Here is a 23,547-nt window from a genome sequence, read left to right as displayed (position 1 = left end):
ATTAACTTTTTTATGAAGAGATAAGTAAATAAGGACTAGCTGAAAAAAGTTGCTTCTATTTTCGAAAGAAACCAAAGATATCATTAAATAACTTTCTAGGATTTATCAAATGACTATAAATACATTGTACAGCAGAAAATGACTTGTAGAGTTGATGTGCCATCAAATAAAAGATTTATCTTTATTCTGCATGTTATCCATGAGGTTTTCATTTTACTTTTCTTTCAGACGACAGAAAATTTTACAACAAAATGAAGCACGGCGTACAAGTAAAAAGTTAAAGAATGCGGCTGCTGTTTTGCTTTCCTCTGCAAGTAAGATGCCTTTTCTTTTAATTAAACCTTATCTATAATGCTATCACTCTTTCTATGGTTAAAAGTAAAAATAACTACACAAGATAAACTTACAAACCTTATGTCATCGTAATTAGTATGATCCTGACTTTATGATTTAAAAAAAAATAATGTTCATTCCTTTGGGGTCACAAGACAAAAAAAAAAAAAAGATTCAAAAGTGGACAGTAGTTTTAAGATCCCCCCCCCCCCGTTGTTTATGTTCTGAAAACTGCTGAGTAGTTAAAGTAATCTTAGTTCAAACAACTAAAGATATTCACAAATTTTTAGAGTTAACACCTCTTGCTTGATATTTTCCCCGCCCATCTTTTCTATAATTTTTTGTGTATCATTTTTAAGGATGTATGTATAGGGTTAATTAATATCCATTATAGAATCTCTGCATAGTTTTTGTACATTTAGTCACTAAATACTACAAATATAATTTAACTGTCTTTACTAATTCAAACGTAATACGTTAAACTATTTTTTGGGGAGGTGGTTAAAATTATTAATCTCAAATTGTTACGTTTGCTTTTATCCACACAACTATGCCACGTGTGTCACCAGCATAAACATGCATCATTGCAAAAATGGCATAAATGTTCAGTTTTTTTCTTTATTAAAACCCCTCGGCAGAGATTGCGTTCTTTGTCCTTGGTACAAAATTGCCATTATCCAGCCACCTTTGTTTCAATTGTCCTCCGAGTCTTTTTCCTAGGTTTCCATTTTAGATCCTCTTTTTGCGAAGGAAGAATTCTTATAGACTGAGGCAATTTTTATTTTTGTCCCAATCCAAAGTGCTTTCATTTTTTTTGGAAACTTTTCTGTTTCCGTGGTAAATTAAGTAAATAAGCACATAGACTTTTTTTTTTTTTTTTTTCCCCCCCCCAATTAATTTTTATTGAAATAAAAAAAAAAATACAAAAGCATAACAAGTTTCTTTAAAAATGCACTAGTTAGATACAGCTACTTCAGTAAATGTAGTTCTAAAAAAAAATGGATTTTGAATTTTAGGTATAAAATGGTATCCTACATTCATATATTTAACTAGCGGGACCTGTGGAAATTTCACAGCAGCATTTTTCATATGTAATATATTGTTGCTGGGCACATGAATGAAGGCACAATCATATTATTCTACTTTTTTATTAAAACTGTATTGCCCCCTTACTAAAATAATAACTTTGATATATTTCCTCGGATGATTATTTCATTACAAACACACTGGTCAATTAACTCACATTTTATCATTTTTCATAATCATTGAATATGTTACTATGTTCATACTTTTAACCCACATTATCGCCCCTCCCTTTACTAAAATATTAAATTTGATATATTGTATCGGCTGATTATTTTATAAAAAACACAACTATCAATTAACTCGCATTTCATCATTTTTCGTAATTCTTGGATATGTTACTAATTTTGACAATATTTTTTTTATAATTTAAACCAATGTTGTTGCTCAACCTTACTAAAATAATAACTTTGTTTGCTGGACTGATTATTTCATTATAAACACCATTACCCTCCATTTCATCATTTTTCATAATTCTTGGGTATGTTACTAATTTCGGTAATAAATTGTCATAATTAATCCCCACATTACTGCCCCCTCCTTAAAAAAATAATAACTTTGAAATATTTTGTGGGCTTATTATTTTATTACAAACACACTAAAGCATGAAATCACATTTAATCATTTTTCATAATTCTTGGATATGTTATTTCGACAATCATTTTTCATAATTTTAACCATCATTTTCGTCCTTCCCTCTTTACTAAATAATAACTTTGATATATTGCCTAGGCTGATTATTTCCTTACAAACACACTAATCAATTAACTAATATTTCATCATTTTTTCGTAATTCTTGGATATGTTACTAATTTCGACAATTTTTCATAATTAAAGCCCTCCTTATCTCCTTCCTGTTTACTTATATAATAACTTTGATATATTGTCTAGGTTGATTATTTTATTATAAACACACTAATCAATTAAATCACATTTCGCCATTTTTCTTAATTCTTGGATATGTTACTAATTTCGACAATTTTTTATAATTTAAACCATCCTCGTCGCCCTCTCTTACTAAAAAATTACTTTGATATAATGTCTGGGCTGATTATTTAATAAAAAAACATAACTATCAATTACATCACACGTCATCATTTTTCTTAATTCTTGGATATGTTACTCATTTCGACAATTATTTTTAATATTTGTAACCCACATTAGTAACCTCCACTACTAAAATAATAACTTTGATATATTATCTGGGATGATTATTTAATTTTAAACACACCAATCAATTAACGGTCATTTTGTTATTTTTCATAATTCTTGGATATGTTACTAATGTCGACAATCATTTTTCATCATTTTAATCCACATAATCGCCCCACTTAAGCCATGAATTATAAATTCAGATGTACAAATTTCAATTTTTTTAAAACTGGCGCATGGTATCATACAGTGGGTGTCTATTTATGAACAAAACTAAGTATTATAGTAGTATTTAAATATAGCTTTATTGTGAATAGGCATTTTCCTGCCTCCTCACCAAAGGAGAGCTTAATCTTGGGTGTAGCCATTGAATGCCTAAAGAGCATTCATGGCCAGTATTTACTACTCCCTTCAAAGAAAAAAAAATTGAGTAGATATGAATTAATCTCAGAAATATATCAAAGAAAAAATTTTCATATAGATTTTGGATTTCTGTAAAAGATGGAAATTCCCGTAGTCAACCAGAATTTATGCATTTTGGGACCGGTCCAATTGTTAATTTTGTTAATCCTCTCTATCTGGCACAAAATATACCCCTATTTTCTGCGATGCAACCCTAAATCGTACTTTACATGAATCCTTGATGTAACTTTCACAGTGCCAGGATACGAGGAATCCTGATAAGCAACAACTATATATTCACCAGTTCATGGTATTTTTTGTCATTTCTATTCTGTTGTTTTACTGAAAATTCAATGATGTAAACAAAGAAATAAAACGGTAATTTTTTTTACCTTGTTTCTACCTTAACATTGAAAATTACTTCTATAGGTTTTAAGGTATGCTGAAAACGAATATCGCATTTAAATTTCTGCAAATATTAAGCAATGTCATTTCTTATGTTATCACTGGTGGCCATTTTGATACGCGCAAGCGCAACCCCAAGAAACTATGCACAAACGTGCATACCAAGATGGCCACCAGCAACAACGTAAGAAATGACATTGCTTAATATCCAGAAAGCTACTTATTTGCGGAAAATTTAAATGCGATATTCGTTTTCTGTATACTTGACAACCTTTAAAGGTAGTCATTTTAAAGAAAACTGTTAATATAAATTACATAATATAAAAATTTACAAAATGCATCAACAATGAAATTCTTTATCGAACCGCCTAATTATTCGTATTATTATTATTTAGATATCCTCAGTTAAAAAAAAAAACGCTTTGTTTTACAGATTCGAAAAAAGTCTTGACAATGAATTAAAAATAAATTCAAGTTTCATGATATCTTTTCTATTTAAGTAAAAGTACAGAATAGTTAACAAAAAACACCCTTCCTTCCCCATGTTAAAAATGGGTTTCTAAATAATAACCTTATTATTTCAGCATGGTAGCATAAGTGCACAAGTACCTTTTATTTATGCTTTTTTTTTTTTTTTTTTTTTTTCTTGACCACTAAAAAACACAATTCTACCTTGAGTACAAATAAGTAGTTAAACGCATATACTTAGTACATTTTGTTGTTTTTAACGCTTTTAGTGCACGTGTACTGAAAGCATTAAAAACAACAAAATAGTATTGTTTGGAAATCAAATTTAAAGAACTTGAAAATAATTTTTTTAAATTGACGAACTCAGAATAAAAATGACTAATCTAGTAAGAAGAAAGCAGAAACGGTTTTCTATTTTTAAGAGAATGCTTTAGTCAGCTTAGCGCATGATGCGCTTAGCGACTGTTTTTCCGTAAGCGAATTTGATTTCTATAAAAGATAAAATTTGAAATAAAATTCTGCGCAATTAATAATTATCAAATATTTACATATTATACATGAAAATAATTCTGAAACTATTATTTATATGAAAATGGATGATATATGCAGATTTATCTCATCAATTTTGAAATATTCCTCGTCAACTTTGCTTCCTTTCGTCGTAAAAATAAAAATCAAACACCAGTAGAGATGGACTTCTTTGTTTATATAGCCTGTAAAATTTCAGTCATATCCAATCAAATTTAACCCCGCGCATGTGTCTTCAAACGTAACGTATATAAAATGAAAATATTGAAAAAAGTGTTTCCCTTTTTGTCGTCATTTTTTTACAAATTTTTCATTTTTAACTTGGAGCATAAAAACATTGAACACATAAAAGAAAAATAAATTAACATCATTGGAATGCTTATTTTATTCTCTTTCCATCAATATAATTCTTTTAAAAATTGACCAACAAATAAAAAAGATATGACTTGTTGAAACACATTAGGTATGTAATATTGCCGATTTCCACGAAAATACAGCATTCACTTGTAATGCTAAATAAAGTAATGTATAATCCGTAAACGGTTTCACCCATTTTCGGGACTGATTTAATATTCCCCACCCCACTCCACCCAAGTAGACACTTTATTAAATCTCCACACTGACGTACTGTACTTACAATAACCCTTATCCCTGAGTGGATTTCGGGCCTTGATAAGTGGTGACCACCTTGTAAAAAATATATATATATATATATATATATATATGAAATAAAGTAATGTTTAAATTGTTAACGCTATGAGTAATTTCCAGGAATTACTTCATATCCCGTAACCCACTGCTTAAAATATACTTGAAATAAAGTAATGTTTAAATCATAAACTGTTTCAGCAGCTTTTCGAAAGTAATACATAAAAACATTAACCTGGTTAGTGATTAGGCAACCATTGCTTCAACATGCTTCAGCTTTGTTGATATTGCGAGCTGTTTCAGCAGCTTTTCGGCCTAGTTTGAATTGAAATAAAAAAAATTGTGGGAATTTGCTTTTTTCCATCTTGTACTCAGTGTTTTAAAAAAAAAAGACAATTGTTTTAAAACAATTGCAATTTAAATGATTAGCTAGAGTGAAAAACGCTATTTAAAATTACATATAAAGTAAAGGTATCATAACTAAAACTTTTCTGAAAATATATCATTTAAAATACAAATTAAAAATTCCAGAAAATGTTTCTTTTCAACCTGATATATATATATATATATATATATATATATATATATAAAATTAGAATTTTCAATTTACAAGATTCCTCTTACATATCTCCTGAATTGATTTCTAATAGTTTTGTTTAAAATTTGAATGATACTAATTTGATTCCATACTCCAAATTTTTCCCCACTAAAGATCAAATATTTTCTCTTATAGAATTCCGAAGCCGGTATGATAAAAAACCTGTAGAGAAGTCTCGTCCGAGCACTTCAGCAGCCATAAATCCGATGAGTTTAGTTGCTCCGTCGGCTTCATCTTCATTACCTACAACTCCACAAAACAAAGTAACTGACAAACGCTTGTGTCGGACAGAAATTAAGAAACGCAGAGCAGCACAATTAGCAATTGGTAAGTATAGTAAATTACTTTGTGCCACCATGGTTAATATGCAATTTACATCCAATGTGGAAAAAAACATACTTAGAAACAATAAGTATGCATTTAAATAATTAACACTATTAATATTAAATCGAAACAGTGATGGACCAACTTGTACTGACCAAGATTTGATGGATCGTAACTTTGATGCCTAATAGTGGATCCAGTATTGGCATGATGACATGATGGGCACCAGGTGAATCAAAAAAAGTTTGGTTAAGAAACGAGATCATAGACATAAAAACACAAGGTGTAATGTAATAATTTTATATCTGAATCAGATATAGATTTTAAAAAGGGGTTATTAATTTTGAAAGAAAAATTTGGACAATTTATAACACTATAGTTTAAAAATTAAAAAAAAAACACGAAAGAAAATTTTTTTTTGTTTTTTTTTGTTTTTGTTTCTCAACCAGACATTCTTTTGATTTAATTGTTGCCCATTACATTGCATTGCATTATCACTGACTTCTAAACCACAAATATATCTATACAATATGTACTATGCTTCAAGCAAACTGTAAAACTCTGAATTTATATTTACTTTTTACAGTATATACAGAATTTTCTTTTCTATTCTACTTGCTGTTTTTTATTTTTATATCTTTGATCGTGTTTTACAGTGTCCAAGTTTTTCTAATCTGAGGTTAATACCTCCTTTTCAAAATGTAAGTTCATATTGAAATTTTCTGTTCATAACCTTACATTGCATTGTCACAGCCTTCTGAAGCTCAAATCTGTCTATATAATATACACAGTGCTTCTAACAAGCTTAAAAGTCTTTTGTTTAATAATGTTTACCTTTATTTTTTTCCAGCTCTCAAAAAGTTTCCATCGAGATCGATTTCATTAGGAGGAAGCCGTCTTAGTGGGAAACGTCGTTTTAGATCATCAGACCAGGCTTTTTTCAGAGATGGCTCAATTAACTTTCCTTCTGCAACATTCAAAGAGATGAAAGAAGCTACACTGAGGAAAAGACGTGGAGAGAGTGCCTTCGATATTAACAATATTGTCATTCCATACAGTATGGCAGCATCAACTCGTGTAGAAAAGTTGCAATATAAAGAAATTGTTACTCCAAAGTAAGTAATGACTTCTTTTAATATCTGACAATATCCAGGATTCATTTAATTTTTATTCGTTTACATATTTTTAAACTTCTACAGAAAAAAAAATGTATGTTAGTTGTAAGGTAGACAAGTATATTCTTAAATTTAAAATGAATTATCTCCCTTACATTATTTAAGTTATTTTTAGGAATAAGGACCATGTTTACAAATTTATTACGCGATGAAAATTTTTTTGATATTACCTATCTCTTACCATGGTAGCTTTATATAAATAATTTTTATAAACAGTTATCTGTATTTTTCGTCTGCCTATCTGTTGGCCCTGTCGGTGGGGCATGAGAATATGCTGACTGCCCCCCTGCAGAGGGTAAAAGTCCCTCAATGGGAGTCCTGGATATGACCTTAAACTATATCCAGTGGTGAAGCCCCAGCTTACGGGCTTTGGGGAGTGTGGAGCCACCCTTTAATTACCATTGCTCCCAGGTCCACTCCGACCCGGAGTGGTAGTACCTGTTAGGGTCCCAACTATGGGTTGAATAGAAACCGACGTGAAAACAACAAATATATTCTATTAAAAAAATTTTTTCTTCAAAATCTTTGGATTCGGCATTAAATAACCCGAAAAGGGTTGATATGCCATAAAACAAAAACAACCAACCAACTGCCTATCTGTCCATTCCACTTTTTCTTAGAAACTGCAGAATAGATTTGGCTAAAATTTTGTATGGATTTTTATGATAAAATGCAGCCAACTAATTATGTTATCTATTTTATGCACAGGGGTTAATATAGGGATTACTATTTAATGCAAAAAGGAGCATAAATTTTACCATATTCAGCTATCAGTTTGACATAAAACACTAAGTCAACAGGCTATAACTTTTGCCTGTTTTTAACCAGCTAAAATGTTTAGTTTATTATTATTCAAAAGAATGTATCAGTATTACTATTCCGTAATAATTGCAAAATTTGCTATTGACAAAAAATGGCTTCCATTGGTAACATATTTGCTGTAGAAAAGATGTCTTCTCTGGAAAATATTTCTTTTTTAATATAAATCAATGCTTTTTCATTTTTTTTATTTTACAACATGACCAATGCTAAAGAAAAGTAAATGGCTGTTCAGAATAAAGTGAAATATTGTTTTTTTTTTTTTTTTTTTCGATGTCCAACACCAACATAGACCTTGTGATATTATTTGCTCAGGATCAAATATACTTCAAGTATGTGGGTGATATGTTTATAAGGATTTATTGCCTAAATCTCTAGGAGGCATTTGAACAACCAGACAGGAACTATAAATTTATTTCTAGATTCAATAAATTATACATAAAACTAATAGGATATTTGAAAATTCGTACAACTTTCCTATATTACAATCACAAAAATAATGGAGAGAAGTGTTTCATTTTTCTACCAAATAATTGAACCAGTAAATAATCTCCGTACATTCATATCTGATCTATCCCTGCATTCCGTGTTTAAAAAGGATGTGTCCTCTATAGTATCACACCTGACCGAATGGTTAATTGTAGACATAGACCGATTCATACCATCCAAAAAATTCCAACAAAAACCTAACAGCCAGCCATGGTTCTCCCCAAAATGTGCTGCTGCCATTGCACACAGAAATCACTTTTTCCATAGCTACCAATGTAACAAATGTACTGAGACTAAAGCTGCTTTCAGGACTACCAGCAACCACTGTAAAAGAGTAATAAAAAATGCCAGAGAGCTATATGCTCAGTCCGTTAAATCCAAAGTAGCTGAGCAGCGGCTTGGTTCCCACCAGTTTTGGCAAATAGCAAACAGGATCCTGAACAGAAGTGTGCGTTCTATCCCAACCATCATCAATGGACCGGAGTTAATATCATCAGCAGTAGACAAGGCCAAACTATTTGCCAAGAACTTTACAACTAACTCTACCTTCTACGACGAAGACCATCAACTCCCCGTATTTCCTCCAACAGACAACACACTATGCAGCATACAAATATCTGTGCGTGAGGTCGCCAAACTAATCAAGAACCTTGATTCCAGTAAAGCAACTGGCCCAGACAGCATTTTAATTATAGTGTTGAAAAAGCTTCAACAAGAACTTGCCACCATACTTACAAAACTGTTTAAGCATTGTCTTAAGGAGAAGTGCTTTCCAACACCCTGGAAAATCTCATCAGTATGCCCTGTATTTAAGAACTCGTGTAACAAGTCATCTCCTCAGTACAGACCAATAAGTCTCTTGTGTGTCATGAGAAAGTTGCTGGAATCCATGTTAAAGAAGTAGTCAACCACCTCAGCAGAAATGACCTCCTTAGTGATATGCAATATGGTTTCTGTTCTGCTAGATCTACAGCTGATGTACTAATGGTTATAGGATTAGTAAATCTCTTGACAAAGGCTTCCTTTCTAGGGTAATTGCTCTTGACATATCAAAGGCCTTCGATAAGGTATGGCATAAGGGCCTACTCCAACAAGATTTCCAGCTAGGGTATAACTGGAAATGTTTTCTCAATTAAATCATTTCTCTCTGATAGGCTCATAAGAGTAGTGGTTGATGGGCAGCAATCAGAGGCCCACAGTATTAATGCTGGAGTTCCCCAGGGTTCCATCCTGGGCCCAACTCTCTTCTTGATCTACATCAATGATCTCCCAAAACACATACTTAAATCATTCGTTGACATCTATGCTGATGACACGACCATCTATGGCAACACATCAAAGGCCGTAAATGACAAAGCTCTCTCTGATTCCCTCTCCTCTGATCTTGAGCGCGTGGTTCAGTGGGGGAAGAGGTGGCTGGTTACTTTTAATGCATCTAAAACCAAGCCCCTCTGATCCCAATCTAGCATCAATTGAAATGGATGGCTCTCGTCTTTGGGAGACTTCATGTTTTGACAAGCTCCTGGGTTTGACCTTTTACTCCTTATCTGAAATGGAACACGTATATCAAGTTTGTTGCCCGGGCCGCTGGGAAAATGGTAGGATCATTCTACCGCTCCAGAAGATATCTCGCTACTGAAGCAATTCTCTATCTTTATAAAAGCCAAGTACGTCCAAGGATGGAATACTGCTGCCACATCTGGGCTGGAGCTTCTAAAAACAGCCTATCCTGCCTTGACAAAGTACAAAATAGACTTTGTATATTAGTGGGGGATATCCTTTTCTCTTCCCTGCAAACTCTCTCCCACAGAAGAAATGTTGCAAGCCTGTCTTTGTTTAATCGTTATTTCCATGGCAAGTGCTCGTCCGAGCTCCAATCTCTGGTTACCCCTCGTCAATCTTTCACGAAAAACACCCGTCTAGCTAAAACTAATGTTAACAATTTCCCCCACTCTATATCTGTGCTCAGATCAAACCGTAGATTCCATGAACAAAGCTTCTTTCTTAGAACTGCACGCTTGTGGAATTCTCTTCCGTTTGTCTGTTTCCCACCTGACTACAACATGGATGTCTTCAAGTCCAACATAAACAAATTCCTGATTAATCGCCCCCCTTAAGACACTTTACCAAATCTCCAATACCAACTATTACTACGATATTATCCCCATGATTACTGTACACACAATAACCCTTATCCCCAAGTGGCTTCCAGGCCTTGATAAGAGGTGAACACTATGTAAAAAAAAATAAGGCACACGTTAGTACATCAAAATTTATTTCACTTTAAACAATTACTTGCATCATGCTTATCAAGATTAATTCCATCTCATTTGTCATTTATTGCTTCAAATTAAGTGATCACAAATAATTCTTACTTTCTAGCTGGCCCTGGTATTATGCAATGAATTATCTGATTGTTACACACTAACAAGAAAAGAAAAGGAAAAAAAAACTGTAAGGTTCACATAAAACAAGCAAAATGTCCCAGTGTATCACTTGTTAAACCCCTTCACTGTACCATTCTTTTCTCATTTTTTATCTTTGGCAATCCTGCTATCTAACACAAGCACCCTTTTTATCCTTCTAAATTTTCGCAATTTTCTAAACTACTTTTGTTTGTAAACTGAACCATCAAAAGTCCAGTCACTAACCTCTGGTGACTAAGTTATATTCCATACCCGGGAAATTTTATTCATTATCCAAATTCTGTTGGCAACTTTCAAGCTTTCCTACAGACAAATTCTTCATAATCTACATCCTCCATTCCTGAATCTGAGGATTGTAAGTACCTTAAATACTTTGTGGACACATCTATCACAGTAGCAATATATTCGTCATATAAAGCTCTTATATAAGAATCAACGGATAATATTCTGTTAACATTGTTTTACTTGACTGCCAAGCAATTTCATTTGCCAATAATTTTAAGATTAAAAAAACTTTAAATTTACCTGTTCTTTGTTTGGTATTAGATTTATAAGAATTCAAGTAACGAAACATGAAAAAATAAAGTCACTAGGCATGGTTTTACTTACAAATAAAAATTTATATGCCCCCTCAGCATAGTCTGTTGTAAGAATTCAATGTTTTTTTTTTTTTAACCTTAATATTGAACAACTTGAATATCAATTTACATGAATAAAATGTGTTCATGTCTAGATGTTTAATTCTAACATCTTAAAACCTAATAGGCTATTTGCTGCATTAACTGAGCATGAAACTTTACCCTTTATAATATTAAATAACTTAGTCATAATGCTTAAACATTGTCTAACATTAAAGATAATATTCACATTGACTTAAGGTCCCCACACAATGTCCTTTAGCAACTAAAAAATATGACCAACAAACAGAAAAAATTCGAAAGTGAACAGAAAAGAAAAAATAAAACAAATTATTTTACTCACAATGTGGTGCAATTTTTTTTTTTTTTTTAGCTTCTCTTGCTTTCTTAAAGTTTCGACCTCTGATTGGTCTGTGCGCATGTCCCTCCTTTGCGACTGCATTCCTCCGTGGTAACCTCCTTTTTGCTTTCTTTATCCATATCTTCATTTTTAACTTTTTTCTGTAAAAAGACTTGGTCGATATGGTGCCAAATAACGTTACACACAGGACCCACACAGTCTACATAGCAAGGAACATAAGACAAGTAATAACTCAGCTCCCTTTTTTTGTAACATTTATTTCTGGGTATTTTCCTGAATTAAAAAAAAAAAGAAAAAAAAAAGTGATTGCGCTCCTCTCTAACCTGTTCTTCTGCCTCTACACACATTCTTTGTAATAGTCCTTTTCTTTTTCACTACCATGATGCCATTTGGCTCAGCATTTGTTACAGAGAGACCACCCAAGTAATTGGTTAGCCTCTTTGAAAAAAAAATGTCTTAAAAATAAGGGCTTATGCTGAGAAAGAATACCTGAGATTTTATAAAAATTATGACCACTTCAACTGATTAATTCTCTGGTTAATCAGTTTTTATGTGCAGTGATTAAAAGGATAATTCTCAAGTGGTCACGGTGTGATCAAAGTAGAGCTGTCATTTGATGTCTAAAGATTTTTATCCTCGATCCCCAAAATCAAGAGATTAGACCATTCCCGTAATGACCTCTCTTGTTGATTGCGGTGTAATGCTAGTTCACCTGGGGCGCCCTTACCAGGGAATTCTGACAGAGCAGGCCCAGACACTTTTTGCAGGTCAGAGTATTCCTCCTTGGGGGCACTGACTTCTCAATCCCACTTTCCAACCTTGGTGTCACATCTTTTGCAGTGGGAGAGAACTAAATAGCCTCTCATATTAGCAAAACAGAAGGTGTAGATTTGGGTATTCATCCCAGTTGGAAGAGATGTTCTGATTGCTAGTCTGTCATTTGGTAGAGAAACCAAGTTTTTTTGCCATTGAAATGTTATTGACCATCTACTATTTATTTACTCTTTAGGAATTATCACCTGAATAATGACTAATGATGACTCCCATGCATTTCTGTCAGAATTGGAGGTTTCAAAATTTCAGGAATCGAACTCTTGGGTTGCTGACTTTTCTTTTCATTTGTATATCTGTATGTTAAACTCCAGTAACAAACTAAAAATTGAAAAAACATTTAAAAAAAAAAAATGAAAAAAATTATAATCTGAAAATTTAATGCTGACTTGATATGACATTAACATGATAATAAGCGACTTCTAACATTGTGGATCGTCAGAATAAAATTATGTAAGCCAATTTTTAGAAGACGTAATCATCGTAAACATTTGCCATTTACAGGGTGGGATGATAAGTGTCGCTATAAAAACACTACAGCTTTATTTTAATAATTTTAGTGAAAAACATCAATTCAGGTAAATTATGTGATAAGCGCCGGCGGAAACTTGGTAAATAGCGGCGATCAGACTGGCTTTGGTATTGTGATGTTCTCAACGTGTGACCAAAGTAGTCTAGCAGGGTCAGGTTGCCTACCTGATTGCACCAGGGGATCACCACACTCTTCAGCGCATCCCAGTACACTTTGGTGTCAACTTTGAAAATGTTAGGTAGTATGAGGTTGTCCTCACCTGGAAACCACACCAAAGACCATAACCGTGGCTGGAAACTTTCATCACTCTGGGCACATCCCTGTTATTCATGACAATCCAGCGATGCATTTTGAGGGTGCTGGCAATGGTCCTGTTGTCATAACTTGGATCGGTAGAGAACATGAGTTGTACAGTGGCACATCTCTAATTGCTCTCATGAAACATTGTTACTTTCAGGCATAATAGAAGGCTCCTATTGTTCTTGTAAATTTTTACTTTTTTGATTGTATTTTAAATGTACATTAGTTTTCTGGTCCAAGAACGTACTTATTTTAATAATATTAGTATTAAAAAGACCCAACAAATCTAACCCCCCCCCCCCCAAACCCCAATCCCCTTTGCACATCGTAGTAATTAAAAAAACGGTGCACTAGTTTCATTTCTTCAGAACAACGTCACAATTCCAACAGTTTTAGGTTTTAAATTTGATGGAACGCATCACGTAAAATCTAAGTTAGGATTGTCTCTAAGAGTTTTACATTTGAAGATGCATCCTTCTAAGATAAGTTGTCGATTTTGATTGATTTGATTGATTCTTGGAATTTGTACACAACTGGCCAACTAGTAGATGCAACAAAAAAGAAAACCGGTTTTCATCAAACGGAAATGAAATGTCGTCTTTTCTAGGGCGAGAATTTAATCGTTCCACACTGTATGTATTTTTTCTTATTTTAATTTTTCAAATATTTTTTATTTTATAGATGGAGAAAGATCGTTCCAGAGTCACCAGTTTCTGAAGATCAAGCAGAAGTTGAGAGTTTAGCGTCTTCAACAAATTCTTCGCTTCTAAGTATTAAAAAGCCACCAACTTCCAACCAAACCAATGGTATTATTCCTGCATGTCAGAAAGAGGGAGAAGAAGAGGAGGAGGCAGCAGCAGCAGCGGTGGTGAAGGAAGAGGAGGTTAATAACAAGGAGGAGGAGATTGCAGGAGATGATGAGGAAGAGGTAAGGTTTCTTTTTTTATTGCTCATGAATTTTTGATAATGAGTATACCTATGTATGATGGCTCCTATCTTTCTTCTGTATAAATTCTAAAGACAGTTTAAATCCTCACTCATCCCTGTCCCCATATTTATTTCCACTTATATATAAAAAGCACTTTGGGTGTGAGAGTGAGTGAGTTTGTTCCCTGTCGACTCTGAAATGGCTGGGTTCTTTGCTTTTGGAGCAGCAATAATCTTTTTAAAATTTGTAATCAATTTCATCAATTTTTTTTTTGTTTTAATATTTAATTTGAATCCATATATTTTTTCTGTATTAGTCATAGATCTTGATACTGCTACAGAAATTGCCAGGTATTTTATACAAGATAAACGTTTTGATATTCACGTATTACAGGGTTCACGCAGGCTTGAAAAGACCTTGAATTTTGAGCTTTGTCTTGAAAAGGCCTTATTTCTATTATCTTGAAAAGGCCTGGAAAATATAGGAAATTTCTTGAAAAGGGCTTGAAAATCATTTATATTCAGTAAAAAATTTGTCTCAATAGTAAAAATAGATACTAAAATATCTTACTATTGATTAAAATGCAATTAAAATATTTTTAAAGATTAAAAATAAAATAAAATTCTTCTGAAGTTGCATCATATTATTTTGGATATTAGTGTTACAAGAGTTATGCCCCTTTATCACGAAATTACCCGATGTTATCCATATACTTTGCAGATATAGCCGAAGTAAAAATCAAAATAAATATTAAATTATTTTTAAAATATTAATTAAAATATTTGTTTTTTTGATTTATTATATCATTTTTTGTCCCCTGACAAAGGAGGATTGGACCTAGTAATTCACTTTCGTTCGTCTGTTTGCACTTTTCTCAATAATCAGGTCTTGGATTTTTTAAAAATGTTGCATTTTATTAGTCACGGTGAAAGTAAATTTTTGCCAGAATGGATTTTCCTGGATAACTCTGCCCCCCCCCCTCCTCCTCCGAAAGTAAAAATGTCCTCAAATCGTTTCTTTATTTGCACTTTTCTCAATGGCCACACCTTCGATTTTTTTTTTTTTTTTTTTTTTTTTTTTTTTACAAACATGAGTCATGGTGAAAGTAATTTTTTTTTACTTGTGGAGGGGGACCCTGTATGCTCGGTTTTTATGCATCAAATTTTATTTTTAAAATTTGACTTTTCTCTTGAAAAAAGGCTTTGAAAATTCTTGAAAATGGACATTGAAAATCTTTATAAACCCTGTATTAAAAAAGGATTTTTTTTTTTTTTTTTTTTTTTACGTGTTTGGCAAACAGCATAGTGTGCCTACAATTTGTGTGTGTATTGGAGGGGAGGGGGGGCGGTCCCATATCTCAGCTTTATTACAGAATTTCGCTACATGCTTACAAACAAAATTCTGCCACTTATCACAGTCTTTCATCTGTTAGAAGCAGTATACCAGTCTTAACATTTATCTGGTTGATCCATGTCTTTGGTGATTGTCCTTGATCTTTCTTGAATGAGATCTTAACATGATTTCTTTACAAAGGTTGGTGGCCAGGGAAAATGTTCAAGCCATATTACTCTTGCTTTTTTTTTTTATCTGTTAATATTAAGCCATTTAATACAAAATTAATATCACCATTAGATTTTGTACAGAACTTGACTCAAAAGTTTTGGTCATGTTATAGGGCTTTATTTCCAATTACATCCCTCGGACCAATGTACTGATATATATTTTTTTTCTCTCTCTCTCTTTTCAGTCTGAGATTGAAGACCTCTCGGATGAACTTTATATTCAGCGTCATGCAAAATGTGAAACTCAAGAGAAAAAGCGATTTGTTTCTTTTTTTCAACATGGAAGGCGCGGCCATCGTTCAGTCCGCTCCGATGATACGGAGCCAGTCTCTCCTGAATCTATGGGCGCTCTTGACAACAGTTCAATGATTGGTTCACCGATTCATCCAACTCCCTCCTCCTCTTTACGCCATGGATCCTGTGCTGCTGATACTTCACAATCCCCTTCCCCGCTGCCTGCTTTACTGCCGTTACATGACCGTTCCTCATCGTCACTCCATCATTCTTCGCCTAATAATAAACTTCATTCGGAGTTAACAGAAAGCCAATCCTTACTCATGTTAGATGAAACTGACAAGATGAGACATGGCAGAGGCTTGTCTTATCATCACAGAGCAATCGATTTAGAAGAAAGTGATGGCCCTTTTGCTACGACTAGTTTTAAGCAGCAAGAGCTAGCGTCTTGTTTAAGATCGGACGGAATTGAAGAAGGCGTCTCCTCATCTCATCTTCCATCACATTTAGGACATCGTTCGCAAAGCCCTTTGCTGAGCAAAATCTCTCAAAATGCTGCAGCATTGTCTACATCTCCCTCATTAATACAGTCCTGTAGCCCTCGCCCTTCTCCCATAGATAGTTCCTTTCAGCCTCGCCCTTTGACACCAACCACCTTTCACCCAACCACACACCTCCAAAGGTTCTGTGATGAACAGTTGGGCCGAAGGCGTTGTAGTTCTTTGTCAAAACATGAACGTTCGTTCTATGATGATGACGGTGACCTTTTTGACATGGTTGAGCATTCGGCTGTTGAACCGTGGATTCCACGGACTTTTCCTTTGACTGAAGTAGAATATGAAACTATGCGGATTGAACATTGTAATGAAACAAAAAAAAACATTGAAACGATTTCCGAAGCTTTACCTCTCGAGTTGAGGACGCCGGGAAGTAGTCATCCATGTTCACCACTGCCGAGCAGTTCTTCTGCATCGAATGCGGACGAAGATCCCAACGATCCAGAATGGAAAGTGATTGGTTCAAAGTCAGGCATTGTCCTTCGCTTGGCTAAAAGGTGACTTCAATTTTTATGGCTAGCAGCAATTTGGTGTGCTGCTACGATTAATGATGCCGATGACGATATTACTACTCTTACTACTCTTACTACTACTACTAGCACTTTTGATCTGGTAAGCACGCTACCTCCCGTCACGACCACTTTATTGCAGCTCACTTGAGCTTTTGTTGGAAACAATGGCTCATGGCTGTGTCGCTTTTCTTAAGTGAAGATGGTTGTGTGGCAACTGCATTATGCAGTTTCCTGGGCTAAAACGAGTCCGCGGATTGAATTGACGGTGTGAGTAGGCTGACACAAATGGGGGACAACCCAAAAAAAGAAATTGCCGCTGCTTTTTTTTTTTTTTTTTTAATCTTTAAGCAGGTGGCTGGGAGTTAATGCCTGTACCCCCTTCCCCATCCCGCTCTTTCTTTCACCCGGCAGGTAAAATCTTCCAACCACAGAAATAAACCAAATGAGAAATATTTCTACTGAAAAGAAAACATTTTTCTTGAAGTATTTTAGTATGTCACTTTGGTTGGTATATTTTTTTTCTTTCTGCAAATCTCGGGTTAGGGTTCTCTATTTGTAGTGTGACTGGAGGATGTCCAAGAACTGTCACCGGAAAATCAGCCCGATAAAAATGGGTGGGGGTGGGGGTGCAGGACGAAGAAGAATACTTCCTCAAAGAAATGCAACATGCTGATGAAGAATAAGCGCGTGATGTTTGCTTCATGACAAAGGCAACCGTTAGTGACTTTCTTTTCTAATTTAATATCTTTTTTTGGGCGGGGGGGGGGCATCTGTAAGATTTAATTTTGGCCTTTTGCAGTAGCTCTTAAATGATATTGACCTTTTCGTCTTTCTCTCTCCCCACTTGGCAAAGTTTTTTTTTTTTTAATTCTGATTTATTTTCTAGGTAAAAGTAAAGAATAATTAATGCTTGATAATTTGTAAACAATTAAAAAAAAATAAATAAATGAAACGTATCCGAATGAAATTCTATACATGGCCTAACTAGTTTTAATATCTATGAAATGTTTTTTTTTTTTTCATAATGCCTACTTGACAATTGTCATTTAATGATGGTCAGCAACTGTAAGCATGGCAGCCGTTAGCTGTACTTTCAATTGTTGAAAAAACAGATTTTATAGAAGGAAGTTTTAAATAAAATGTTAAAACTATGTGAAGCAAGTAAAGACTTTCATTCCAATGTGTTTGATATGATTTTTTTTTTTTTTTTACAAAGTCTCGAGTCTTAACTAGTCTGTATTTTTACTCTTTTCTTACTAAACTTTTAATGTTTGGTTGACATTTTTTTGTGCTTGTGTACAACTTGTAATTTTTACGACATACTGCTGGCAGTACGTGTTGTCTGGAATCGTCACCATTTCTTGCAAATATCAGCTGACATGCACACAATGTTCATAAACTACAAAATAAATAAAAATAAAGTAATCAATGACTAAATATGGTGTGCGCCACCTGTCTTGTTTTTCTGTGATTCCCTTTTTCAGTTGATATTAAATTTTTCTTCTAAAACAATTTTCCATTCTGTTTTGGAAATTTTTCAATGAGGACTGATTATTTGAATTATTCTCATCTTCAATGTTATTCTGATCATGTTTTGATCAATGTAACCTGATCTTTTTTGTGTATATCTCATTAAACTTTGGAATTTGTATAGAATTTTAAAGTGAACACCTTAATTAATCTACAGGGTAGCTTGTTCTTGTGTCATCAGTCATGACCAGATAAGTCTTAAGTAATTCTTAATTGTATTCTTAGTATTATCAGTACTGAAGATTGAATCATAAATCTCTAGAAAACTTAGAACTGAGTGTAATGTAACACCTTTATCCATTGCATCAGTGGTCCATGATTGGCAAAATGAGAATAAGGTATCTCTGTGGATTAAATGAGGCAATCCAGAATCGTGCAATACCAAACACCATATATTATATGTACATATATATATATATATATGTATAGTATTGCATGAATTTGGGGGCTTCAAATTCCATATTGATTCCTGAGTTTGACAAGATGCATCTGAAGAAGGATGAAGGTTATAGCTGCTAAAACATGAGAAAAACATTGGAGATGAGAACAGAAATTCAAGTAATTCTGTTCTACTGAACCAATGATTTGAAATTTCTTTAATGTGCTACATTTGTAATCTTTCGTAACGTTTAGTTAGTATGTATAAGCAGATTTTTTTTTTTTTTTTTTTTTTTTTTGAAACTGCTAAATTTTAATTTGTTACTTGAAAACTAAAAGATTTCAATAATATGAGAAGGCTAAGGAATGTGTGTGGGGTCTTATACGTATTCCTTTTCCATTATCTCTATAACATTTAAAAAATAACTGAAGTGATAATTATTATCAGTTATATTTAGAAACTGCCAAGTCGCTTGTATTTTTAGCGAAAAAATAACTTTCTTCTGTTTGAAATAAAATCTTATTTGCCAACTTTTATGAAAAGATTTTTTTTTTTTTTTTTTTTTTTTTTTTGGTGTCTTTGTCATCGGCAAAACAGCAAATATTTTTTAATATCGGCTTGATGTCAAAAAAAAAAAGACCTTTGGGTCCATCATTAAATTTCCTTGTGTAGCAATGAATTGGCGCCCCCATTGCTAGTTCAACATTATTTCAATGAGTTGATGAGGAAACTGCCACAAAAAAGATGTGGGGAATGGGGCTACATCGTTCAATTTTGCGCTGCATTTAGTGATTAATCAGTGGAGTTTTTTTTTTTTTTTTTTTTTTTTTTTTAATAAATTAAAAAAAAATAAAAAATGAAGGAAAGGAATCTTAATTTTTGGATGAGTCTTTGTTCCATCCAGTTTATTTGGCGATAAGCCAATCTAGTGACTCCTCAACTTTGTTGTAGCTTCCTCCAATTTAGCACTTTTAAGACTGCATTTCTTTTTGTTGAAATTGCAAAATAGCAAATTAACATCAAAAATAAAAAAAATAACAAAACCTATGGAATTGAGTTTGTTTTTCTATTTTTTTTTTTTTTTTTCTCTTTTGTTTTAAGAAAAATTGATAATGTTGGAATTATTTTCCATAGCATTTTTGTTGATAATGTAATTGAACATTGTTATATACATACCAATTCAAGATCTTAGTTTTTATCAAATAAGCTATTATAGTTAACCTTGGCCTTTTGGCTGATATTAAAGTGTAGTATAAGTTCTAATATTGCACTTCATCTTTTCTGTCTTTAGTCAGTAAAAAGTTTTTCTAGACTAAGGTAACATTTTTTTTTTTTTTTTTTCATCTTTGTCCAAATCCAGAGTACCTGGATGGGGTGGGGTGGGGGGTTTCCTAGCATTAAAGATTGACCTTGGATCTAATTCTGCCCTTGTGGGAAGGCAAGTAAATAGTCACATTTTTTCTTTTCTCAATTTGTAATTGTTAATAAATTTCACCCTTTCTGAATAATTTTTAAATCTTAAGCAAAAAGAATATTCCTTTCATTGACTTTAAGTTTTTAATCATTTCAACTTAAAGATTTACAAAATCAGGACCACTAATTTTCAAAATTTAAAATACAAAGATCTGCGTGATGTTACCAAGCTAATAAAAAAAAATAAGTCTCCCGTGTGTCATGAGTAAGTTGCTGGAATTCATATTAAATAGAGAATAGTCAACCACCTCAGCACTTCTTAGTGACACGCAATATGGTTTCCGTTCTGCAAGATCTACCGCAGATGTGCTAACGGTTATATCTCATAGGATTAGTGAATCTCTTGACAAAGGCTTCCTTTCTAGGGCAATTGCTCTTGACATATCAAAGGCCTTCGACTAGGTATGGCATAAAGGCCTACTTCACAAGATTTTCAGCTAGGGTATAACTGGAAATGTTTTCTCAATCATTAAATCATTTCTCTCTGATAGGCTCATAAGAGTAGTGGTCGATGGTCAAAAATCAGAAGCCTGCAGTATTAATGCTGGAGTCCCTCAGGGGTCCATCCTGGCCCAACTCTTTTCCTGATCTACATCAATGATCTCCCTAAACACATACTTAAAAAATCATTCGTTGACACCTATGCTGATGACATGACCATCTACGACAACACATCAAAGGTTGTAAATGACAAAGTTCTCTCTGATTCTCTCTCCTCTGATCTCAAGCGCGTGGTTCAGTGGGGAAAGAGGTGGCTGGTTACCTTTTAATGCATCTAAAACCAAACTCTTATCCTTACATCATCAATGCTCTGATCTCCATCTAGCATCAATTGAAATAGATGGCTCTCATCTAAGAGAAGCCCCATGTTTTGACAAGCTTCTAGGCTTGACCTTTACTCCTGATCTGAAATAGAACCCGTACATCAAGTCTGTTGCCAAGGTCGCTGGAAAAATGGTGGGATCCTTCTACCGCTCCAGAAGATATCTCACTACTGATGCAATTCTCTATCTATATAAAAGCCAAGTATGCCCAAGGATGGAATACTGCTGCCATATCTGGGCAGGAGCTGCTAAAAACAGCCTATCCTGCCTTGACAGAGTACAAAATAGACTTTGTGGCTTAGTAGGGATGCCCTTTTTTTCTTCCCTGCAACATCTCTCCTACAGAAGAGACATTGCAAGCCTATCTTTGTTTTATCGTTATTTCAATGGCAGGTGCTCGTCTGAACTCCAATCTCTGGTTACCCCTCGCCAATCTTTTACGAAAAACACTCGTTTAGCTAAAACCACTGTCAAAAATTTTCCCCACTTCTTATCTGTACCTAAATCAAAACGTAGATTCCATGAACAAAGCTTCTGTCTTAGAAGTGCACACATGTGGAACTCTGTTCCGTCTGCCTGCTTCCCACCTGACTACAACCTGGGTGTCTTCAAGTCCAACGTAAACAAATTCCTAATAAACCGCCCCCTTAAGTAGACACTTTTATTAAATCCCCACTTTCCAATAAAGTAACTGGCGCAGACAACATTCTTATTATAGTGCTAAAAAGCTTCAACCAGAACTAGCTCCCATGCTTACAAAGCTGTTTAAGTGTTGTCTTAAGGAGAATTGCTTCCCAACACCCTGGAGAACCTCGTCAATATTTAAGAATTCAAGGAATCAGTTATCTCCCTCTCAGTATAGAACTATGTCTCCTGTGCGTCATACGTTGCTGGAATCTGTGTTAAATAGAGAAGTAGTCAACCACCTCAGGAAAAATAACCTACTCAATGACATACAATATGGTTTCCATTTTGTTAGATCTACACCAAATGTGCTAATAGTTATATCTCAGGATTAGCGAATCTCTTGACGGGAAATTGCCCTTGACATATCAAAGGCCTTTGATAGGGTATGGCATAAATGTCTACTCACAAAAACTCCAGCTACGATTTAGCTGGAAATGTCTTTTCAATTATTGAATCATTTCTCTGATAGGCTCATAAGAGTAGTGGTTGATGGGCTGAAATCAGCTCACAGTATTAATGCTGGGGTACCTGAGTTTAACTTTCTTCCTGATCTACATCAATGATCTCCCTAAGATCATTTGTAGACATTTATGCTGATGATACTACCATCTATGGCGACACTTCAAGGGCCGTAAACGACTATTCTCTTTTCTCTGCAATGGGGAAAGAGGTGGCTGGTTAATTTTAATGCATCTAAAACCAAGCTTTTATCTTTCCATCATTAATGCTCTGATTCCTGTCTAGCCTCAATCAAAATGAATGGCTCTCGTCTTGTGGAAGCTCCATGTTTTGACAAACTTCTAGGTCTGACCTTTACTCCTGATCGAAGATGGAACACGTACATCAAATCTGTTGCCAAGGCTGCTGGAAAAATGGTGGTATTATTGTACCGCTCCAGTGGATATCTCCCTGCTGATGCAATTCTCTAGCTATGTAAGAGCCAAGTACGTCTAAGGATGGAGTACTGTTGCCACATCTGGGCAGGAGCTGCTAGAAGCAGCTTATCCTTCCCTACAGTTCAAAATTGACTTCGTAGCCTAGTGGGGGATGCTCTTTTCTCTTCCCTGCAACTTCTTTCTCACAGAAGAGATATTAAGAGCATGTCTCTGCTTTAACATTATTTTCATGGCAACTGCTCGACTGAGCTTCAATCTATGGTTCCCCCTCGCCAAACTTTCACAAGAAACCCTTGTTTAGCTGAAAACACTATCAATAATTCCTTCCATTCTTTATCTGTGCCTAAACCTAATCGTAGATTCCATGGACAAAGCTTCTTTCTTAGAACTGCAAGCCTGTAGAATTGTCTTCTGTATTCCAACTGACTACAACAGGGTTGTCTTTAAGTCCAA

General features: G+C 34.1%; 1 protein-coding gene across 6 annotated transcripts in view; it reads left to right on the top strand.

Moving 5' to 3' along the window:
* The window catches only part of LOC145259772 (KAT8 regulatory NSL complex subunit 1-like), a 143,036-nt gene extending 124,454 nt beyond the window's left edge, over positions 1–18,582 (top strand). For all 6 annotated transcript variants that reach the window (XM_080117517.1, XM_080117516.1, XM_080117515.1 and 3 more), the window contains 5 exons: positions 229–314; positions 5,753–5,944; positions 6,792–7,056; positions 14,194–14,440; positions 16,188–18,582. In XM_080117517.1, coding sequence (XP_079973643.1) covers positions 229–314; positions 5,753–5,944; positions 6,792–7,056; positions 14,194–14,440; positions 16,188–17,294 — 1,897 coding nt within the window. In that variant the 3' untranslated portion in view covers positions 17,295–18,582. The remainder of the gene's footprint in view (positions 1–228; positions 315–5,752; positions 5,945–6,791; positions 7,057–14,193; positions 14,441–16,187) is intronic.
* The last annotated feature ends 4,965 nt before the right edge of the window (positions 18,583–23,547 follow it).

This window comes from Euprymna scolopes, chromosome 35 (assembly GCF_053919585.1).
Source record: "Euprymna scolopes isolate OS-2025 chromosome 35, ASM5391958v1, whole genome shotgun sequence".
In the NCBI taxonomy this organism is placed as follows: domain Eukaryota; kingdom Metazoa; phylum Mollusca; class Cephalopoda; order Sepiida; family Sepiolidae; genus Euprymna; species Euprymna scolopes.
This window is presented reverse-complemented; position numbering and strand designations above follow the sequence as displayed.